General features: G+C 31.2%; 1 protein-coding gene across 2 annotated transcripts; it reads right to left on the reverse strand.

The window, feature by feature from the left end:
* Window positions 1-1,030: 1,030 nt before the first annotated feature.
* On the reverse strand, window positions 1,031-16,877 carry LOC111712812 (uncharacterized). Of its 2 annotated transcripts, XM_023487540.1 has the most exons (20): window positions 16,539-16,877; window positions 15,213-15,285; window positions 14,500-14,572; window positions 13,745-13,834; window positions 12,166-12,310; window positions 11,408-11,598; window positions 11,043-11,187; window positions 10,146-10,241; window positions 9,769-9,833; window positions 9,416-9,480; window positions 8,166-8,230; window positions 7,698-7,773; window positions 6,953-7,106; window positions 6,681-6,767; window positions 5,103-5,182; window positions 3,873-3,906; window positions 3,137-3,209; window positions 1,710-1,768; window positions 1,252-1,413; window positions 1,031-1,131 (listed from the first exon to the last, which is right to left on the reverse strand). In XM_023487540.1, exons 1-20 carry the CDS (start codon window positions 16,710-16,712, stop codon window positions 1,059-1,061), a joined length of 1,980 nt encoding a protein of 659 aa, XP_023343308.1. In that variant the 5' UTR covers window positions 16,713-16,877; the 3' UTR covers window positions 1,031-1,058. The 2 variants fall into 2 exon arrangements, with proteins under 2 accessions (XP_023343308.1, XP_023343307.1); XM_023487539.1 differs by lacking the exon at window positions 1,031-1,131 and having other exon boundaries at window positions 1,170-1,413; window positions 16,539-16,876.
* Between the last annotated feature and the right edge of the window lie 580 nt (window positions 16,878-17,457).

The raw sequence follows: 17,457 nt of genomic DNA on the forward strand, positions 1-17,457 counted from the left end.
ACAAGCCAAATTTATATATAGATTAATGTGTAAAACAATCTTTTTTTCAACAATTGGAACTCAAGCTTGCTCTCTTTTCTGCTTAACCACTTGGTGTTACCCACAAAGGATAAGAATTTGATGACAACTAAAATTTATCCAAATCTAACAAAACAATCCTAGCCATCCTAGGTTGTATTTTGAAGTCGTTGCTGGTGAAACTAATTAAGAAAATAGGAAAAAATGCAAAAAGTCGTCTTATCATTTTGTAAGTTGCCAAAATCGCAATATTGCTTTAAAGGAAACTCTATAATATCTTTTTTATTTAATCTAGTTTAAAAAATCTTTTGTCGGAAGGGGAAAGAAAAATTAACTCAAACCTTTCAAGAAAGTTTGTTCAATAGAAAATAAATTTGATAGTAAATATACCTATATTACCTATATTTTGACTGATAAACGTTACATAATATGTTAAGTACAATAATTTCTACAAAAACACAAAATAAATGAAAGGTAATCATTTTTTATGCCAAAGGTGTTTATGTTTATGAATATAAGGCACATCAGTGAAGTGGTAGGAAAACCTAGGATTTGTTCGTTTTCAAAATTTTTTTTTCAAGAATTAGATAAATGTTTTTTTCAGAACTACTGAAAAAGCTCTTTCTGAGTTAAAATGTACAGAAAGGATAAAAAACCGACCTCATAGAACTTTTATATCCGATCAAGGTTCACAATATCACAGGTTTCAAAATTGAAAATCTTCTTTTATTATGTTTTGTGAAAGGATCAAATCAGTGTCAAAATCTAATATACTAGACACCCTACGATTCGCATAAATGTAAAAAATTTATTTTTAACTTTTTTAACTTTTAAAAACTAAGATAAATCTATTTTTAACATATTTTTGCAAACAAAGGTGGAATATAAATGTTCTTCAATTGTTTTGTATCTTGGTCTAGAATATATCTGAGACAGATCATATAGTTTGTCTGTTCTCTAGTTCTATTGTATCCAGATCTAGAATATATCTGAGACCGATCGTATAGTTTGCCTGTTCTCTAGTTCTTTTGTATCCAGATCTAGAATATATCTGAGACAGATCGAATAGTTTGTCTGTTCTCTAGTTCTAGTGTATCCAGATCTAGAATATATCTGAGACAGATTAGTTTGTCTGTTCTCTAGTTCTAGTGTATCCAGATCTAGAATATATCTGAGACAGATCGAATAGTTTGTCTGTTCTCTAGTTCTAGTGTATCCAGATCTAGAATATATCTGAGACAGATCGAATAGTTTGTATGTTCTCCAGGTACACCTAGACTCCAGGAAGGAAAAGGATCCTCTAGTTTGACCCTGCTCTCTAGCTGGCCAACCTTCTTCTTCTTTAAAGCATCCTTAGCAGTGAGTAATCCCATATTTTCCAGCTTCTTAAGTTCACTAAATGAATATTTTTTTATTGATCAATCTGAATAGCAAAGCTCTTCGCTATAGCTTGCCAAACGACTAAACCAAATTGGCTGACATTTTTTGAGGGAACCCATGTGTACCTTGGGGGTACATAGGCTAAAAAAAAATTATTTAAATTCCACGGACAGCCCCCGGCACTGCTAAAATCATGATTTAAGACGAAAAGCGGGGAAACGGCGGTAAATACTATGAATAACCTTGGCAGCGCAGGACATCAGCTTAAATTTACTGTACTGTACTGTACTGTACTGAAATGTACTACTAACCTAAGGTATTGATTGTACATGATTGTATTAGGATGGATTCTCAAAGCACACTCCAGATTCTAAATTAAACCAAAGATGACTTTTCTACATTGAGAAATATAAGAATATTTTAGCCGAGGTCGAGATGGGATCTTTTAAATTAACAATAAGAACAGACTAAATAACAATTTAGAAACTTTTGAATAAATGTTGAAAGACTGGTCTAATTCTTTATTTAGTTTCCTAAAAATATTAGAAACATTCTTTTCGGTAAAAAATTTAATTTTTTAAGGGAAATGGCATTACACAGAGTGTCCCAATATTAATGTACATATGTAAGTACATATGAGATCAATACATAAACTAAACAAATTATAAACTCTAGTAGACAAATATTCTACAGAAAATTTCAATCCTCAAAAGAAACCTTTAGCGTAAATTCATGTGACCCATAATACATATGTAAATTTGGCAATGCCCTAGTTACAACAGTACTATTAAAAGCTTTGTCTAACCTAGTTTGAATCAAACATTAATGAAAACTCTTTTGAAAAAATATTATTTAAAATTATGGGTTCACTGCAAAAGTGATTTACGCATTTCTACTGTAGTATCACTTTCAAAAATAGAACAACGGCAACATCATTTAACATTATACATCAGATAAATGTTTCAAGGGTAAAGGCATTACTACTTTGCAAGCGTCACATGAAATTACGGTTACAGTCCATTTAAATGCTTCACTAAACACCGAGAGCAGTGAACAGTCACTTATCCTACATTTATCCATTTAAGACGACATTCTGAATCTCTTTCTGACAAATTGTTAATATGTTCATTTTTCCCTAAAGGTTAAAATAATTTTTATCTATTTAGTTGCTCTTTCTCAGCTCACTAGCTTACTAATAATAATTAAAATATTTAGATTTTATATGAATATAAAGAGCTAGTTAGTTACATAGAATATTCATAAGGATTAGATAACTGTGTAAAAAAAAATATCAAATAAACCTAGCAAATTTCTTTCGTAATTGCTTTAAAACAATAGATCTAGATATAATTTGATCACCTGTAGTTTTAACTGATGTATGAAATGATTAGGCTATATAATGTTTTCTATAAAATAACCTAACAAATATAATTTTATCCAAAATGTCCCTTTACTTGAAGGAGGGAGGGTTATTTTGAGAAATATATAAACCCATGTCGACTCTTTATAGTGGTTGTTTAAACAGAATACAGCTGTAATAATACTATCTGTGCTGTAATCTTGAAATAGTAAAAATAAACGTTGAAATTGCAAAAATAAAGAAAAGAATGTGACCTTAAAATCATCCGCTTGATCGTTGTAAAGTGTACATTACAATGTACATGTACTACTACCAGCATGTACTGCATGTGTACGTCCTACTCCTACCTGTAGTTCCTGTACATGTACTACCAATTACCTGTAGCGCCTGTACATGTAGATTCTGGGCTCCAAGGATTTGACTCTTCTCGAAATAAACTCTGGATTGTATACTAGTTATTTAAGAATCCTTGAATTGAATGGAATAATAGTAATTACTGAATGAGTAAAATGTCTAAGAATATTATGTTTAAATACAAAGCAAGAATATGTGATGAAAGGAATATTTAGATCCCTAGGTTTGGTTCTCACAAAAATATAGAAGAATTTAAATATTAAAATATCTCCTGTTCAAAAGTTTGTTTTTAGTACAAAGACAGAAGATTTAGTTTGCAAAAATGAAAAAGACCAACTAATTAGTGGGAGGACTGGGACCGGGGTATCTTCCATTTACAAGTAAAGTAATTTCAAGTGACCCTCCATTTAAAGAAAGATTAACAGCAGTACACTTGACACCTTTATCTGATTTACGTTTATAAGTGTTCGGATAATTTGTATAAGTTTTTTATGCAGAGAAACCACATTGGAAAATAATCAGCTTTAAAAACATGGATATTCACACTTGATCAGACAAAGCTTTTAACTTTAAGGGAACCGTTGTTTATCGAACATCTATAAATAGAGGGTTACTTGAAATTACGCTTACAATCACTGTAGTACTTAAAGGACATAACACATCACCCTCTCAACGGGACAATTCAGACAATTTTATTCAGAAAACGGGAGAAATGAATGAACAAAAGATTAATATAATTTATAACAAGGATTCTAATTCCCAAGCTCTATGCTGAAATCTCAAACTCGAATCATCTAAAAATAAGAATCAAAATAAAAAGTCTTTTTTTATTGGACAATTGCCGTCGTATATTTTAATACAATACAAAGACTTTTTATTTCAATTGTGATTTCTGACAAGCTTTAATACAGCGGAGACAGATCATTTTTCCTTTAAATTGTGTCTTTGTTTACATGTTAATTTGTCTCTGCTGAATAAAAAGTGGTTAGAAATTAAATCTTAAACAGAAAGTCGTCATCATTGTATCATTGTATCAAAATAAAGTCGGACCACTGTTTGTTGTGAACACAAATCTTTTCAACCATCATAAATCATTGCTGACACTGCTCTCTAAAAATTACGAGACTTCAAATACGAATGCAATAAATTTTTGCATTCTTGTTAATTCACTTCATGGTTTCGGACAGCGGTTACCTTACACTAATTCTTGGTTACATCGTTTATTAGTATTCAGAAATCTTATTAAGATTGAATTTAACAGCTGAGCTGGGAACTTTAGAATGGATAACCTTTAAACTTTTAATTTTAGTCCTTAATCCACACTTTTTCTCTCTCTTTAGATATCCGTACATTGTTTTCTCCAATGAGAGTGCAGGAATATAGTTCGTAAATTGTATTGACCAATGACAGCCTTGAAAATAAATTCTATTCCATGAGAAAAATCCGCTAACAAATTCAGAATTTGTTGTCGGCCATTTTGTAAATTAATCGGTGAAGAAAAATATTTAATAATACGTTTAAGATTCTTTTATAACCAATTTAACTAATGTATTAATAATGAAATGTGTGAAGAATTAAGTGAAGGCCCTTTCAGTCAAGAAATGAACAAATCTGGCGTTCCTAGAATCATACTGTTGATCTAAATATTTAATCTCGAGATTATGTTAGTCTCGAGATTAGCAAAAAGAGAGGATTAAACATTAATCCTGATATTCACCATTCTAAAGTTCCCAGCTCAGGATATTTTAAAGTTGTAGATCGTTATTTAAGTCTTTTTAGAACTTTAAAACCAAGCTAAGAACATTCCCGTTGTACTAACTAATTCTCTAATCAAAATTTGAGGCAAATCGGTCCAGAGATTTATGATTTAAGATTGGACATCCAAACAAACAAAAAAAAAGTATTTATAATTTATATATAAAACACATGTTGGTTCCTCGAGGTATTAAAATGGACCAAAAAGGATAAGTACTCTTTAATTGCAGTTTACCTTGATCATTATTCTTCTGAGGTTTCTGCGTCAAGATCGGACACATTTCTTTTTCAGCTCTCTCAATGTACATCAGTGCCCTAACAGCAAGATTAAAAGGACTGTCGTTGTTATTTGAAGTGATCCTATGTGTATAAAGGGTCATGTCCGATTCACAACGGTACCCTTTGAACCTTTATTTTATTAAAGATAGTGTGGAAGATGATAGTTCGACCTCTATAAGAGTTCCACAACATCACAGAGTACACTAGAGTAGAGTGGATTCGTACAAGTCATCTAACTTTTAGTCTTCAGGTGATATGTAAACATTTAATATATATAGTTCTCCTAAGCCTGTTAAGCTAGGCTCGTTTAGTTGATAAGTTATGAGTAAATATATACTGGAATAGTTATCCTGGCGTTTTACTAGAGACCGTCCTCGCGTCCTCTATAATATTGTCGTTCTTTTAGCTTTAAAGGTTTTTTAATTTTTAAGATCATTTTTTTTAAATCCAACAAAAAGTTGGAAAAATTTGAAATTTTTTTGCATTTTTTTTATGTCAAAAATCACTTGAAAAGTTTTTTGCTAAAAGATATACTTTTTGTTCTCGACTTGTGTTTATTGCAGCAATCATCAAATACTTTGATACTCTTCTTCTTTTAATTCTAGGAAAATCACAACTGCTTTCGCTAGTCATCTTACTTTGAAACCTCAAACATTCTCTTCATTGGTGTGATGTGTCCGAAACCTAAACCATAATGCAACCCGCATGAAAATTTAATAGTTACTTTGAAAGTTTAACATCTATAGAGAATATATGAATTTAAATATGTTAAAAAATATCATTAAAGCAACAAATTAAAAATTTTCAAAAAATGTCTAACATAATATTGTACTTTACACTGTCCTGATCTAAACAGTTAACATGTATTGTACAGTACGGATAATTTAAACGTTTAGTTATAACGTAAGAAAATATTTTTTTTTTAAATGAGTTGACTTAAAAAATGTAATTCGTTTATATTTTCCCTAAATTAATCATGACTGAAAATCAATCTTCTTAAGTAAATTTCACTTTTTCTGACATATGTTAATAATTACATATCCCTCTTTCTGGCTGGGGTCCTCTTGAAAAAATGTCTCAAAAACGCCACTTTTATCATTTATAAATTTAATTCCTATCTATCTTCTGAACCAGATATACTAAAATGTAAAAAGAGACATATATACGTTATGCAGAAGGAGGTAGGAGGATTGAAATGAGATGAGGTACAAAAAAAGGAATTTTTTTTCATCATATTCTTAAAGGTTTTACAGGACTTTTGATGAAAATAACGAACAAAGGTTTTTTAAGGTAAATGTTTTAAAGAAAATTAAAAAAAGTTAAGAACTTTTCCCCTGAAAATTAAAAACTTTAAGAACAAATTGCTGTTTTTAAGCCAAATCTTAAACTTAAGAACAGTGGGCAACTTGTAGTCTCAATCATAAAAAAATTCAAACTTATTACTAAAAATATACTTGTGCGTCTGTAAAATCACAATTAATCAATGTTTACGTACATAAAGAAAATGAATAAAAGGTGTCTCATCAACACTTACTTGGGAAACTGCTTGAATAGTGAGTAGGCTTTAGAGGCAAAATAAAAACAGAAAAATGAAGAATCCACCGCAGCGCTTGAATCCACTCTGAAAAAAATATTATATTTTTCGGTTGCAAGCCTTCCTTAACATTACATTTTGTAATTCAGTTTCATCCCAACCATATTTAAACGTTATAGTTATATAAAGCTTTAAAAATGTGCCGCACATCTGGGATTTTGTTAGGTAGACTATGGGCACTGGGGCAGGGGGTCTGAAATAAAACGACAGACCTGCTCTGGATTAGGTTCTCCAGGTAGTTAAGAATAACTAAACATTCGCAAGGGTTCTCCTCCAGTAGTAGACTAAGTACTGCTCCGAGTCTTAAATCTTCAATATCAATCCCAGGTTCAAGAGATCCGTCCTTATCCTCTAGTCCTCGTAATCCTAAGATACATTTTTTAAATATAAAGTACAAAACTTCTTATAAAATTGATAAAATGTCCAATCTAGGAAAGAAGCAGTGGTTGAATTATGTATAAAAGTGTGGAAACATCGGTTTAAAAAAAATGTGGAACCCAGAGGTTTAAAGAAGAAAAAAGTTTCATCAAAAGAGTTAAAGCAGTGGTTAAAAGTAACCGATCATGTTAAAAAAATGTGATTCCGCTCAGTGGTTGAAGGAAAAAAGCTGAAACCAAAAAAGTTTTTTAAAAATGTGTAACCCAGTGAATGTAGAAGAAGAAAAGTTTCATGAAAAGAGTTAAACACCAGCGGTTGTGGGAAAAGAGTATATGTACGACAAATGTGATTCTAGCGGTTGAAGGAAAATAGTTGTCTAATTTTTTTTTGCTAAAATAATTTTATTTTTGTGGTTGATTCAATGTTTAAAAATAAAATAAAAATTTTCATATAATCTTATTCTTGGCTGCGCAGAGGCTATTTAGGTGTCTCAAACACTCGTTCAATCGCTCCCGCTGAGTTTTTTTTTCCTCCAAAGTAAATCTGATTGAATCTATGAAATGTCTGTGCAATGTATACCTGACAGGGTATGAAGATAAACTGCTGAAGCTTCCTGATATCTTTTCTCTAGCAGTAGGGTTTGGGCAAGAATCACCTAAATCAGAAAAATTATGTTTTGTTGCAAAAAAAGATAATCCTCTTCCTCTGGCTCTCATAGTAAAAAAGTGTTCCTCCGGGGCCCCGGCCCGGCCCTCCCTCTCATCTAAAACATTTTACTAACATTTAACAAATATATCTTACACGTTACAATCTTGGACGCATGATTTTACAGTGCAAACAATCTTTGAAATTATTTCCCCTTTGTGTTAATAATTTAGTTCAATTTTTTTTTAATTAATAAGAGTAAAGATTCTTAATATTTTCTTTGTTTCAAAGTGTTAATACAAAAACATAATTAATGTTAACAATGTTTTTAAGTTCCGATCCTAAAATATCTCCCCATAAAGTTAATTTTGCTCTAAATTGTAAAAAATTTAAAATAATTGCCTGGATTTGAAGACAGGATTTTAAACCATGAAAATTGAGAAGATTCTGCAAACTATTTAAATATCCTACGAAATATAGAAGATTAAATTTTTAGTTTTTACCTAATTCAATGGGATTAATAAAACACGTCAAACTAAAGTACACTGCTAGTAAGGTTGAATTTTGCTTATGTTTTTTTTTTCTTATCTTAACTCCTCTTATTAAAAAGCTATTCAGAAGAACCGTTAATTCATTATTAGATTGCTTATTTCATACTTGTGCGTAAAATCAGAACTAGAGGAGCAACGAGGTCACAGAGTTGAACCACAATTTGACCTTTTCCTCCTGGAGAGTTTGTAGTTTGAAGAGTGTGAAAGGTTCCATTTTATTTTGCCTTATACATTTTCTGACAAGATTTCCGTGCGAGTTAAAAAACTAAATATTTTTATATATATTCGAATAACACCATACAAGGGTGTATGTATATAATATCAATTTTTTTATTTCTTTTCCCAGATTCGAGAACTAAAAAGACATCATATTTTAATATTTACATAGCAGTGCATATAAATCCCCTGCTACCACATACAGGGTGTCCCAAAAAAACAAACATGGGAATTCAGTGACGAATTGGATATCATCATTGTTATGAATTAGCAATGTAATACCTAATTTCAAAAGCCATAATATTATTATGTCTGCTAGAGTTCATTTTATGAAAAGGGTAAAAGACTGTAAAGATGTGTCTATACAGTGAAAACGGACAAGTTTACTCTGTTTGTATACTGCAATTTTCTTGTTTTACCAAGTACAACCGTATGCAGTCAAAACATAAACAAACAAAATGTGAACATAGCAGACGAAACTCTTACAAATTACAGCGTTCTCTGTAGGTATCACTATACTAAATCAAAGAATTATTTAAAAAGATGATATCGAATTCGTTACTGAATTCCCATGTTCATTGGGACACCCTGTACTAAAAAAATCCCAAAAAATAACCTTTTAAAGATATTAAGGATATAAAATGAAGAATTGGCGAAAAATGGAACTTGGAATTAAATGGTATCAAACCTTTTTTAATCTGATGTTTGAATTATGAGAAAATTATCAACGTTTACATCAGATGCAAAAAATTGATACAGTTCGATTCCTGCTTCAACTCGGGTTTAGCCTATATTCCCTTTCATTTTTTGCGAACACTCCCTTTAAGTACCCCGTCTTATGTTAAACATGATACTAATCTCTTTGAAAACAAGAAAAATCTTTACCCAATGAAGACTGATTGCTTGACTTCAGAACTCGAATAATTATATTCAGAATCTGAGGAACACAGCTAGAAATAAACTTGGTAGGAATCATCATTATCATCATTGTTATTATTAGTATTATTATCATGATTTTTTATTATTGTTATTATCATGATTTGTCATTATTTTTATTAAGATGATTTTTATTATTGTTATTATCATGATTTGTTATTATTTTTATTATCTATATATTTATTCGTTGTAATTATCATCGTTTTATAATTATTATTGTCATTATCAGCATTATCGTCATTATCATCATCCCATATTATCATCATCATCAATATTATAACTTTATTTTATCTAAATTTTACCTGTTATTTTGTGATTGTATTGCGTTAAGCTCTCTTTTTGTATTTCGATCATCAACAGAAAATGCCTTGATAAATATTCTTCATGTAATGAATTAAAACAAAATAAATTACGTGACATAATTTAGCTTCTATCCAAACTCAAATCTCTTAACAAAATGACAAAGCTTTTTAAAAAATAATTGAACAAAGGAATTGAGTCTTTGTCACAAACTCTAATTTTACTTCAATCCAGATAAAGTCACCTCTTTCTTAAAGTAACTTTAATAAATTAATTAATTAATTATTAATGAAATCTCCGTATTGAATTCTTTTATTAATATAGTTCAGACAATGAGCTTTCTATTACAACCAGCTAGATTCCGAAACAAAGAATAAACCTTGGAGCAAAGATATAGGACTTGGATCCAGTCCTGCTCAGAGTCCGTATTCAACTTCTCTAATCCTTTCAGAGTAAACCCAACCTTGTTCATCATCTGAAAAATCCAAAACCAGGAATCAATGTAATTCCATCTGGGATCGGGCTATTTTGTAATACATTTCAGAAATATGTACTGTATTTGGGGTGCTAAGAGATGTAAATATCAGTAACCAATAAAAGAGATGATTTATGATATACAGAAAAATAAACACTCCCACATATTAATTGATCAACACTTGGGTGGATAAAATCATAAGGACCCATGTCTTCATCTAATAATTATTACATAACAGCTAGATATTTTGGATAACATTTGAACCGGAAAGATCAAAAGTACTGTCAACTCCAAGGAAAACTCCAAGAACTTTAAACCCCCGATACCAATGTTTCAAGATGAAGTCGGGGAAAACAGGGTTACCCAGAACCCACTAAGGATAAGACTTTAATGACGACCTAAAAGTCTTAATGTATGATTATCTAAAGGTTAAATATAACCTTTAACATTAAATTATACTTTTTTAGGTTGTATATTTGATACGAGTGAATTCAGCTGCAGGAAACCATGAATGTAAGGGAAAAGGCTGAACAAATTCCGCACAATCGTCACAGAAGTCTCATCCTTTGTGGGTAACCCTGTTCAACTCAACCAATAACATTGCTGGGCCATCTTACAATAGTTAACCTGACCGTACCTTTTTCAACTACCTAAGTCATTCATGAATATTCAACTTATAAAAATACACATCATGTTTTATATTAAAAAAACATACCTTGTAAACGTTTATAAAGATTAAAGGTTAAGAGGAAGGGGCTTAATTTCTGTATGAAACATGGCATGATTTTTCATGTAACCTACCGTTGTTAAAGGGGCATCTTCACCCTTCAGTTTTCTTTTCTCCTTATTAATTACTCCTTTCATGGCCTCGAACAATTTTCTGAGGTTTGCGAGGTCAGGGACCTCCGATAGGGCTTTAACCTCACCTAGGCTGACATTCTGACCTCTAAGCCATAAACACTAAATTAAATCTATCAGCGTCTACATTTTCAAAGGTGTAATTATGAATTAAGAAATGTTATTTTGCATACAATTTAAACTTTGATCTGATTTATATGGAACACATTAAAAGATAAAATCAAGATAAAGAAAATACAACTCACACGTGAGGGGGTGGGGCCCTCTTTAACCCTGGCTGTGAGATTGAATTAATGTTTATGATTTCCCTGAGAAGTTTAAGAGTAATAAAGTTGAGTTGAGCTGTGAGGTGAACATGTTGGATTCCAACCAGCTGAGCTGGGTAGAATATATTTAATACTTTTAACTCATTTATCTCATTCTCAAAATTTCCTTCCTCCTCATTTTCCTCATCCTTCTCATCCTTCTCTTCCTCAACTTCCATTCTTTCTTCTTTCATCTTGCAAAACAGAAAATAAAATTTACAAGAAAGTTGTTGTTGTTGTTGGGGGTGGGGATATTTTCGCCCCCCCATTTTGTTCATTTGCGGGGGAACCATTATAAGTGCTATTTTGAATGTTCAAGGGTTTCTGTCCATGATGGCAAGGTGTGCCATAAGGAACTGATTATTGCCTCAAGCTCTATTTTTCTAATATCTATATCTTTTCAACCTGATGTTGTAGACCCTTGATATTTCAAATTATTATTCATCAGATAGCAAAGAGATGGAGATTGGAAGAATCGATATCGGGTAATTAGTTCATTAGTACACCACGTTATCATTTCCTATCAATGTTTCTGCCGCAGAAATGCGCAAGTCACTTTTGTAAAGAAACCACAATTGAAAGAAGTAAATCTTAAAAGAGTTAAACGTTGAAATTCTATTCACTCTTGATTAGACAAATCTGATGAGGGTTCTGTTGTGCAAGAGTTCGTCAGATATTAAGTTTTAAACTTAAAATTTGAGATGTTTAAAAAAAATAATAATAATGATAAAAATACTAAAATTAAAATAATTGTTTTGTTCCTGTTTATCTAGGAGCTGTATAAGCTGAGCAAAGGGTTGAAGATCCTGAACACCTTGAATATCTCCGGACCAGAGAATCTGTGCTGTAGCAGCTGCTAGGAGCAGGGTCAGCTCAGTAGAACCCAACCTGGAGTCTACAATCTGTCTACTCAACATTAACAAATATGATCTACAGAATTTTTTTCTAATATCCCTAGGGACATGTTATAATCCCACTTTATGATCCAGGCTCGGACCAGTGTGTACACTGGATGTACATCAAGAAGATTTCTTTATGTTTTTGTGTGATACAAAATAAGAACAGGACGTTCTTTGGCGGTTATTTTTTAAGGAAGCTTGGCCTTGATCTCTACGGAATGATGGTTAATCATTTATTGTTCTTATTCCGATTAAGTTGACAGGATATATCCAAAATCATAACGGAACAGAATCAGGGTTATAAGAAATGGAAAATACGAAACAGATTTTATGGGCGGATTTGAGATAGGTTTAATAGATAGATTTGATAGATCTAATAGATAAATTTGAGATAGATCTTATAAAGATAGATTTGAGTTATATATTATAGATAGATTTGAGATAGATCTCGTAGAAAGATTTGAGATACTCAGATAGATTTGAGATACTCAGATAGATTTTCGATATATCTTTTAGATAAATTTGAGATATATCTAATAAATAGAATTGAGATAGATCTTATAAATGGATTGGAGAAAGATCTTATAGATAGATTTAAGATAGATCTAATAAATAGATTTGAGATGGATCTTATAGATAGATTTGAGTTAGATTTTATATATATATTTGAGGTAGATCTTATAGATAGATTTGAGATAGATCTAATAAATAGATTTGAGATAGATCTTATAGAAAGATTTGAGTTAGATTTTGTAGATATATTTGAGATTTATCTTATCGATAGATTTGAGATAGTTCTAATAGATAGATTTGAGATAGATCTAATAGATATATTTGGAAAAGATAATATAGATAGATTAAAGATAGATTTTAAAGTTAGATTTGAGATAGATTTAATAGAAAGATTTGAGATGGATCTTTTTTAACGATGTTTTTCTAATTTATTTTTTATTTGAGATGGATCTAATAGATATATTTGAGATAGATCTAATAGATAAATTTGAGATAGATCTTATAGATAGATTTGAGATAGATCTCATTGATGGATTGTAGATAGATCTAATAGACAGATTTGAGATACGATTTTATAGATAGATTTTGGATAGATCTTATAGAAAGATCTTTTAGATAGATTTAAGTTAGATCTAATAGATAGATTTGAGATAGATATTATACATAATTTGAGATAGATCTTATAGATAGATTTGAGATAGTTCTTATAGATAGATTTGAGATAAATCTTATAGGTAGATTTGAGATAGATATTATAAATAGATTCGAGATTTATCTTGAAGATAGAATTGAGATATATCTTATAGATAGATTTTAGATAGAACTTATAGATAGATTTGAGATAGATCTTATAAAGATAGAGTTTAGATAGAATTTATAGATAGATTTGAGATAGATCTCATAAATAATAAATATATATTTGTTATTCCTGAGTAGATATGTTATGCAGGTCCATTGGGTTGAAGTAGAAGAAGAGACAGATATTCTAGGATTCAACATTTCAACACAGCGAACCAAACTAAATTCAATATTTCAAGGTTTAGAGCAGAGCTTGGGAACCAGACAATTTTGATTCTGATCTGCCCTGCAAATTAACGGGTTTCGTTAAAAAAAAAACACACAAATAAATTTCAATTTTTTTTGTTCATTTACTACTTTTTCAAGTTGGAATTTCAAAACCAATAAAAGAACATTGAAGTTTCGGCAATATCTTATTGGAAACATATGGAAGATTTGTTTTAGGGAAAAAGGATGATTTTAAGATTTTGTTTTCCATTTCGCCACTCTGATCAAAATAAGCAAAATAATGAGTCAGTGTTTTAACTTGAAGTAACTGTAAGCGCAATTTCAAGTAACCCTCCGTGTAAAAATGGCAATCCCCGATTCACAACGTTATCCTTGAAACCTTCATCTGCTTAAAAAAAAGGAAGATATGTTCGATTTTGTAGTCACTTTTGTAAAGAAACCACAATTGAAAATAGTCAGTTTTCAAAATTTTAAACATTGCTATCTAATTCATACAAAGACAAAGCTTTTCAAGTTTTCAGGGTACCGTTGTAAATCGGTCATTGTCATCTTTGCACGGAGGGTCATTTGGAATTACGGTTACAGCCCCTATAAGATAACAAGAATAAAAATGGTCAAAATAAATTAGGTGAATTTTTGACAGGAAACTTTTTTTACCTCTTCTCGAAAATATGAAGAACATTTTTCCCAGGTTTAGGATTTGCAACAACTACGAAGTTGTAGACACACGCTAACAACAACAACACATTATTAAATTAACAGTAGCAGCCCACCCAAAAAATCTTTCAGTGCAACTAGAGCTATTTTTAAGAAGGGGGGGGGGGCTAGCGCACAATGCAATTGCGTATTGATTGGGATTAAGTAATCGTACAGAGAAACGAAAGTTAGATTCAAGTACAGGGTTACCCACAAAGCAAGAGACGAGACAACTATCCAGATTTCTTGCATTCTTCGTTACCCATAACTGTAATCTTTTTTTCTTTGCTTTCTATTTGAGACTGAAGTCTAGATTTAACTATAATTCAACCTTCAGATAGTTGAATTTAAAGAGCTTAAGGTCGTCATTTAAGTCTCATCCTTTGTGGGTAACCCTGTATGCATGACCTTAAGGTTTCTAATACTTTTACTCCTGTCATGTGCAGACATATCATAAACGATAGAAATATATTCTTTTTTTTTCTAGACTGACATTTGCGAGAAAAAGCTTCAAATTTGAAAATACAATTTGGGAATTCATCACTTGAGAGGTTGTTGCTCCCCACTAAGGAGTGAGCAAGAAATTTTAGGTGGATATTGTCATTGGAATTATTTGTCATTGAAAATTATTTTTGTAAGCTGACAAAATTTGAGATGTGCAATGTGCATGTTTCCTAATTCTATTCTGATATTACAAGGTATAGGCGGTAGTGATGTTAGGTCACGCAGCAAAATTTCAAATTCTGTCTGTAATTAACAATCCTTCTCGTTTCACATAAAAACTTTTCTGAATCATAGAAAATAAAAACTTGTGACGAAAACAATGATTTAGAGATAAAAATAATTATTTTCGAAAAAAAAAGAAAAAAAAGTCCCAGTTTTTTTTTTTTTTTTTTTGGGGGGGGCAAAAAAACGTCGAAATTACAAAAAGTCGACACCCACAAACGTCAAATAAGAAAATGTTTCATTATGTTGGGTTAGGTATGCTGAGGCAATTTTGCGGCCTCTTAAATATTGATTGTGATGTCTCTCACAATATTTTGGATTCACCGACAAAGGGTTAAACGACACAGGGTCAAACGACACAGGGTCAAACGACACTGAGTCAAACGACAAAGGGTAAAACGACAAAAGGGTCAAAAAATGCGACAAAAGGGCAATTTTTATTTTATTTTGTCATCTGTTACAGTTAGACACCTGTTTAGTTTTTATCCATTCTTTTTTCTAACACTGAACAAATTTATTTACTGAAAAAATCATTATTGGTTTCTATATTTATAATTCAATGCAATGAATATTTTTGTCTACAAAACTATGAAAAAAAGGTTATAATATACATTTAAAAACTACATATTGTACTGCTCTGCATTACTCCAAATTTAACAGACTTAATTATCACAGATTCGTCGATAAGAATGGCTCTAGCATCGCATTTTTCAGCAATCTTATCCCGACACCTCAAATAGCTTACACCCGTCTTCTTGTTTACACTTCTTGCAATGATATCCCTGTTCATCTACAATGATCCTACTACCTTGTCTTGCAGCAATAAATGTTGCCAACCCGACCATTATGGAAGCCAAAATCAGACTAAAGTTTTAAATTTTCAAAAAAGTTTGGCGGATTTTTGTGATTAAAATTGCGATTCAAACCAAAAAATATTTTTATCATTTTGACCTTTTGTTGTTTGACCCTGTGTCGTTTGACCATTTGTCGGTGAATCCTGGACCAACAAAATTGTTAAGTAAGAAGCGTGAACTAATCAGCTAAACTTAACATTCAAGACTGAAGAGACCGCAGCGCTCGGGCCAGAAATTTTTCTTTTTCTTAATCTTACTTTAAATAACATCATGTAACATTTAGTAAATGTCGACGTTTTGTTATTCGATTTTTTGTATCATAAACGTTTTGTACCCACTCCGTTTTTGGGATTGTTGACGCAAAAGATAAATAATATTTTAATATTTTATCTTTCAATATTTCCATGGACTTGCTCATTCCTGTGCTTCTTCGAACGACAGCTGAAGGGTTGATACATCGTTGACGATTTTCTTCAATCGTCGACGAAAATCCCTGGTCTGTGACGACATCTTGGTCTCGTTTATCATGTGAAATCTGAAAACAGTAAATATTCTTTTTGATTCGTTTGTAATATTTAGTTTTTTGTTCAACATCAATAGTCAATACCAACCTTTAAACATGGATCCATTGTTAAATTCTTTAATATAACGATTAAAAAAGCAGCATTTTTAATAACCTTTTTTCGAGAACCACTGAAACTAGCACATAATTTAGCGATAGTGATGGCTAACAAAATTCGTTGTCACATGGAATTCTTGCGCGCTAATAAAGCAGGAGAAAAGGAGAAAAGGACGGAAGTTGTCAGAATTAAAAACAGATAAAGATTAGAAGGGTACCATTGGAATCGGACCTGCCACTCTAAAAATGGAATGTCACGTGGGATAACGATTACGGTCCCTGAAAGAAAATTAACACACCAAGACAATTAACAACACCAAGACAATTAACAACACCAAGACAATTAACAACACCAAGACAATTAACACACCAAGACAATTAACAACACCAAGAAAATTAACACACCAAGACAATTAACAACACCAAGACAATTAACAACACCAAGGCAGTAAAGAAAAAAATTGAGTAGAAAATTTAAACAATTATAAGTGTGTACGTTTTTAAAAACCTTAGAAAAAAATCTAATTTCTTAGCCTCAAGGGTGCTCTCAAAAAATGTCAGCCAGATTGGTCCAGCCATTTGACCGTCTACAGCTAACATATAAATATATATGAGCAAAGAGCATTATTATTTATGTTACATTTTAATAAAAAGGTAGTTTTTTTGAAGAAAAATATGAAATAAGGAAGTTTATTCCGAGAAAGAGAATCTTTCATCAGG

The sequence above is a fragment of the Eurytemora carolleeae genome, unplaced genomic scaffold (genome assembly GCF_000591075.1).
Source record: "Eurytemora carolleeae unplaced genomic scaffold, Eaff_2.0 scaffold1191, whole genome shotgun sequence".
In the NCBI taxonomy this organism is placed as follows: domain Eukaryota; kingdom Metazoa; phylum Arthropoda; class Copepoda; order Calanoida; family Temoridae; genus Eurytemora; species Eurytemora carolleeae.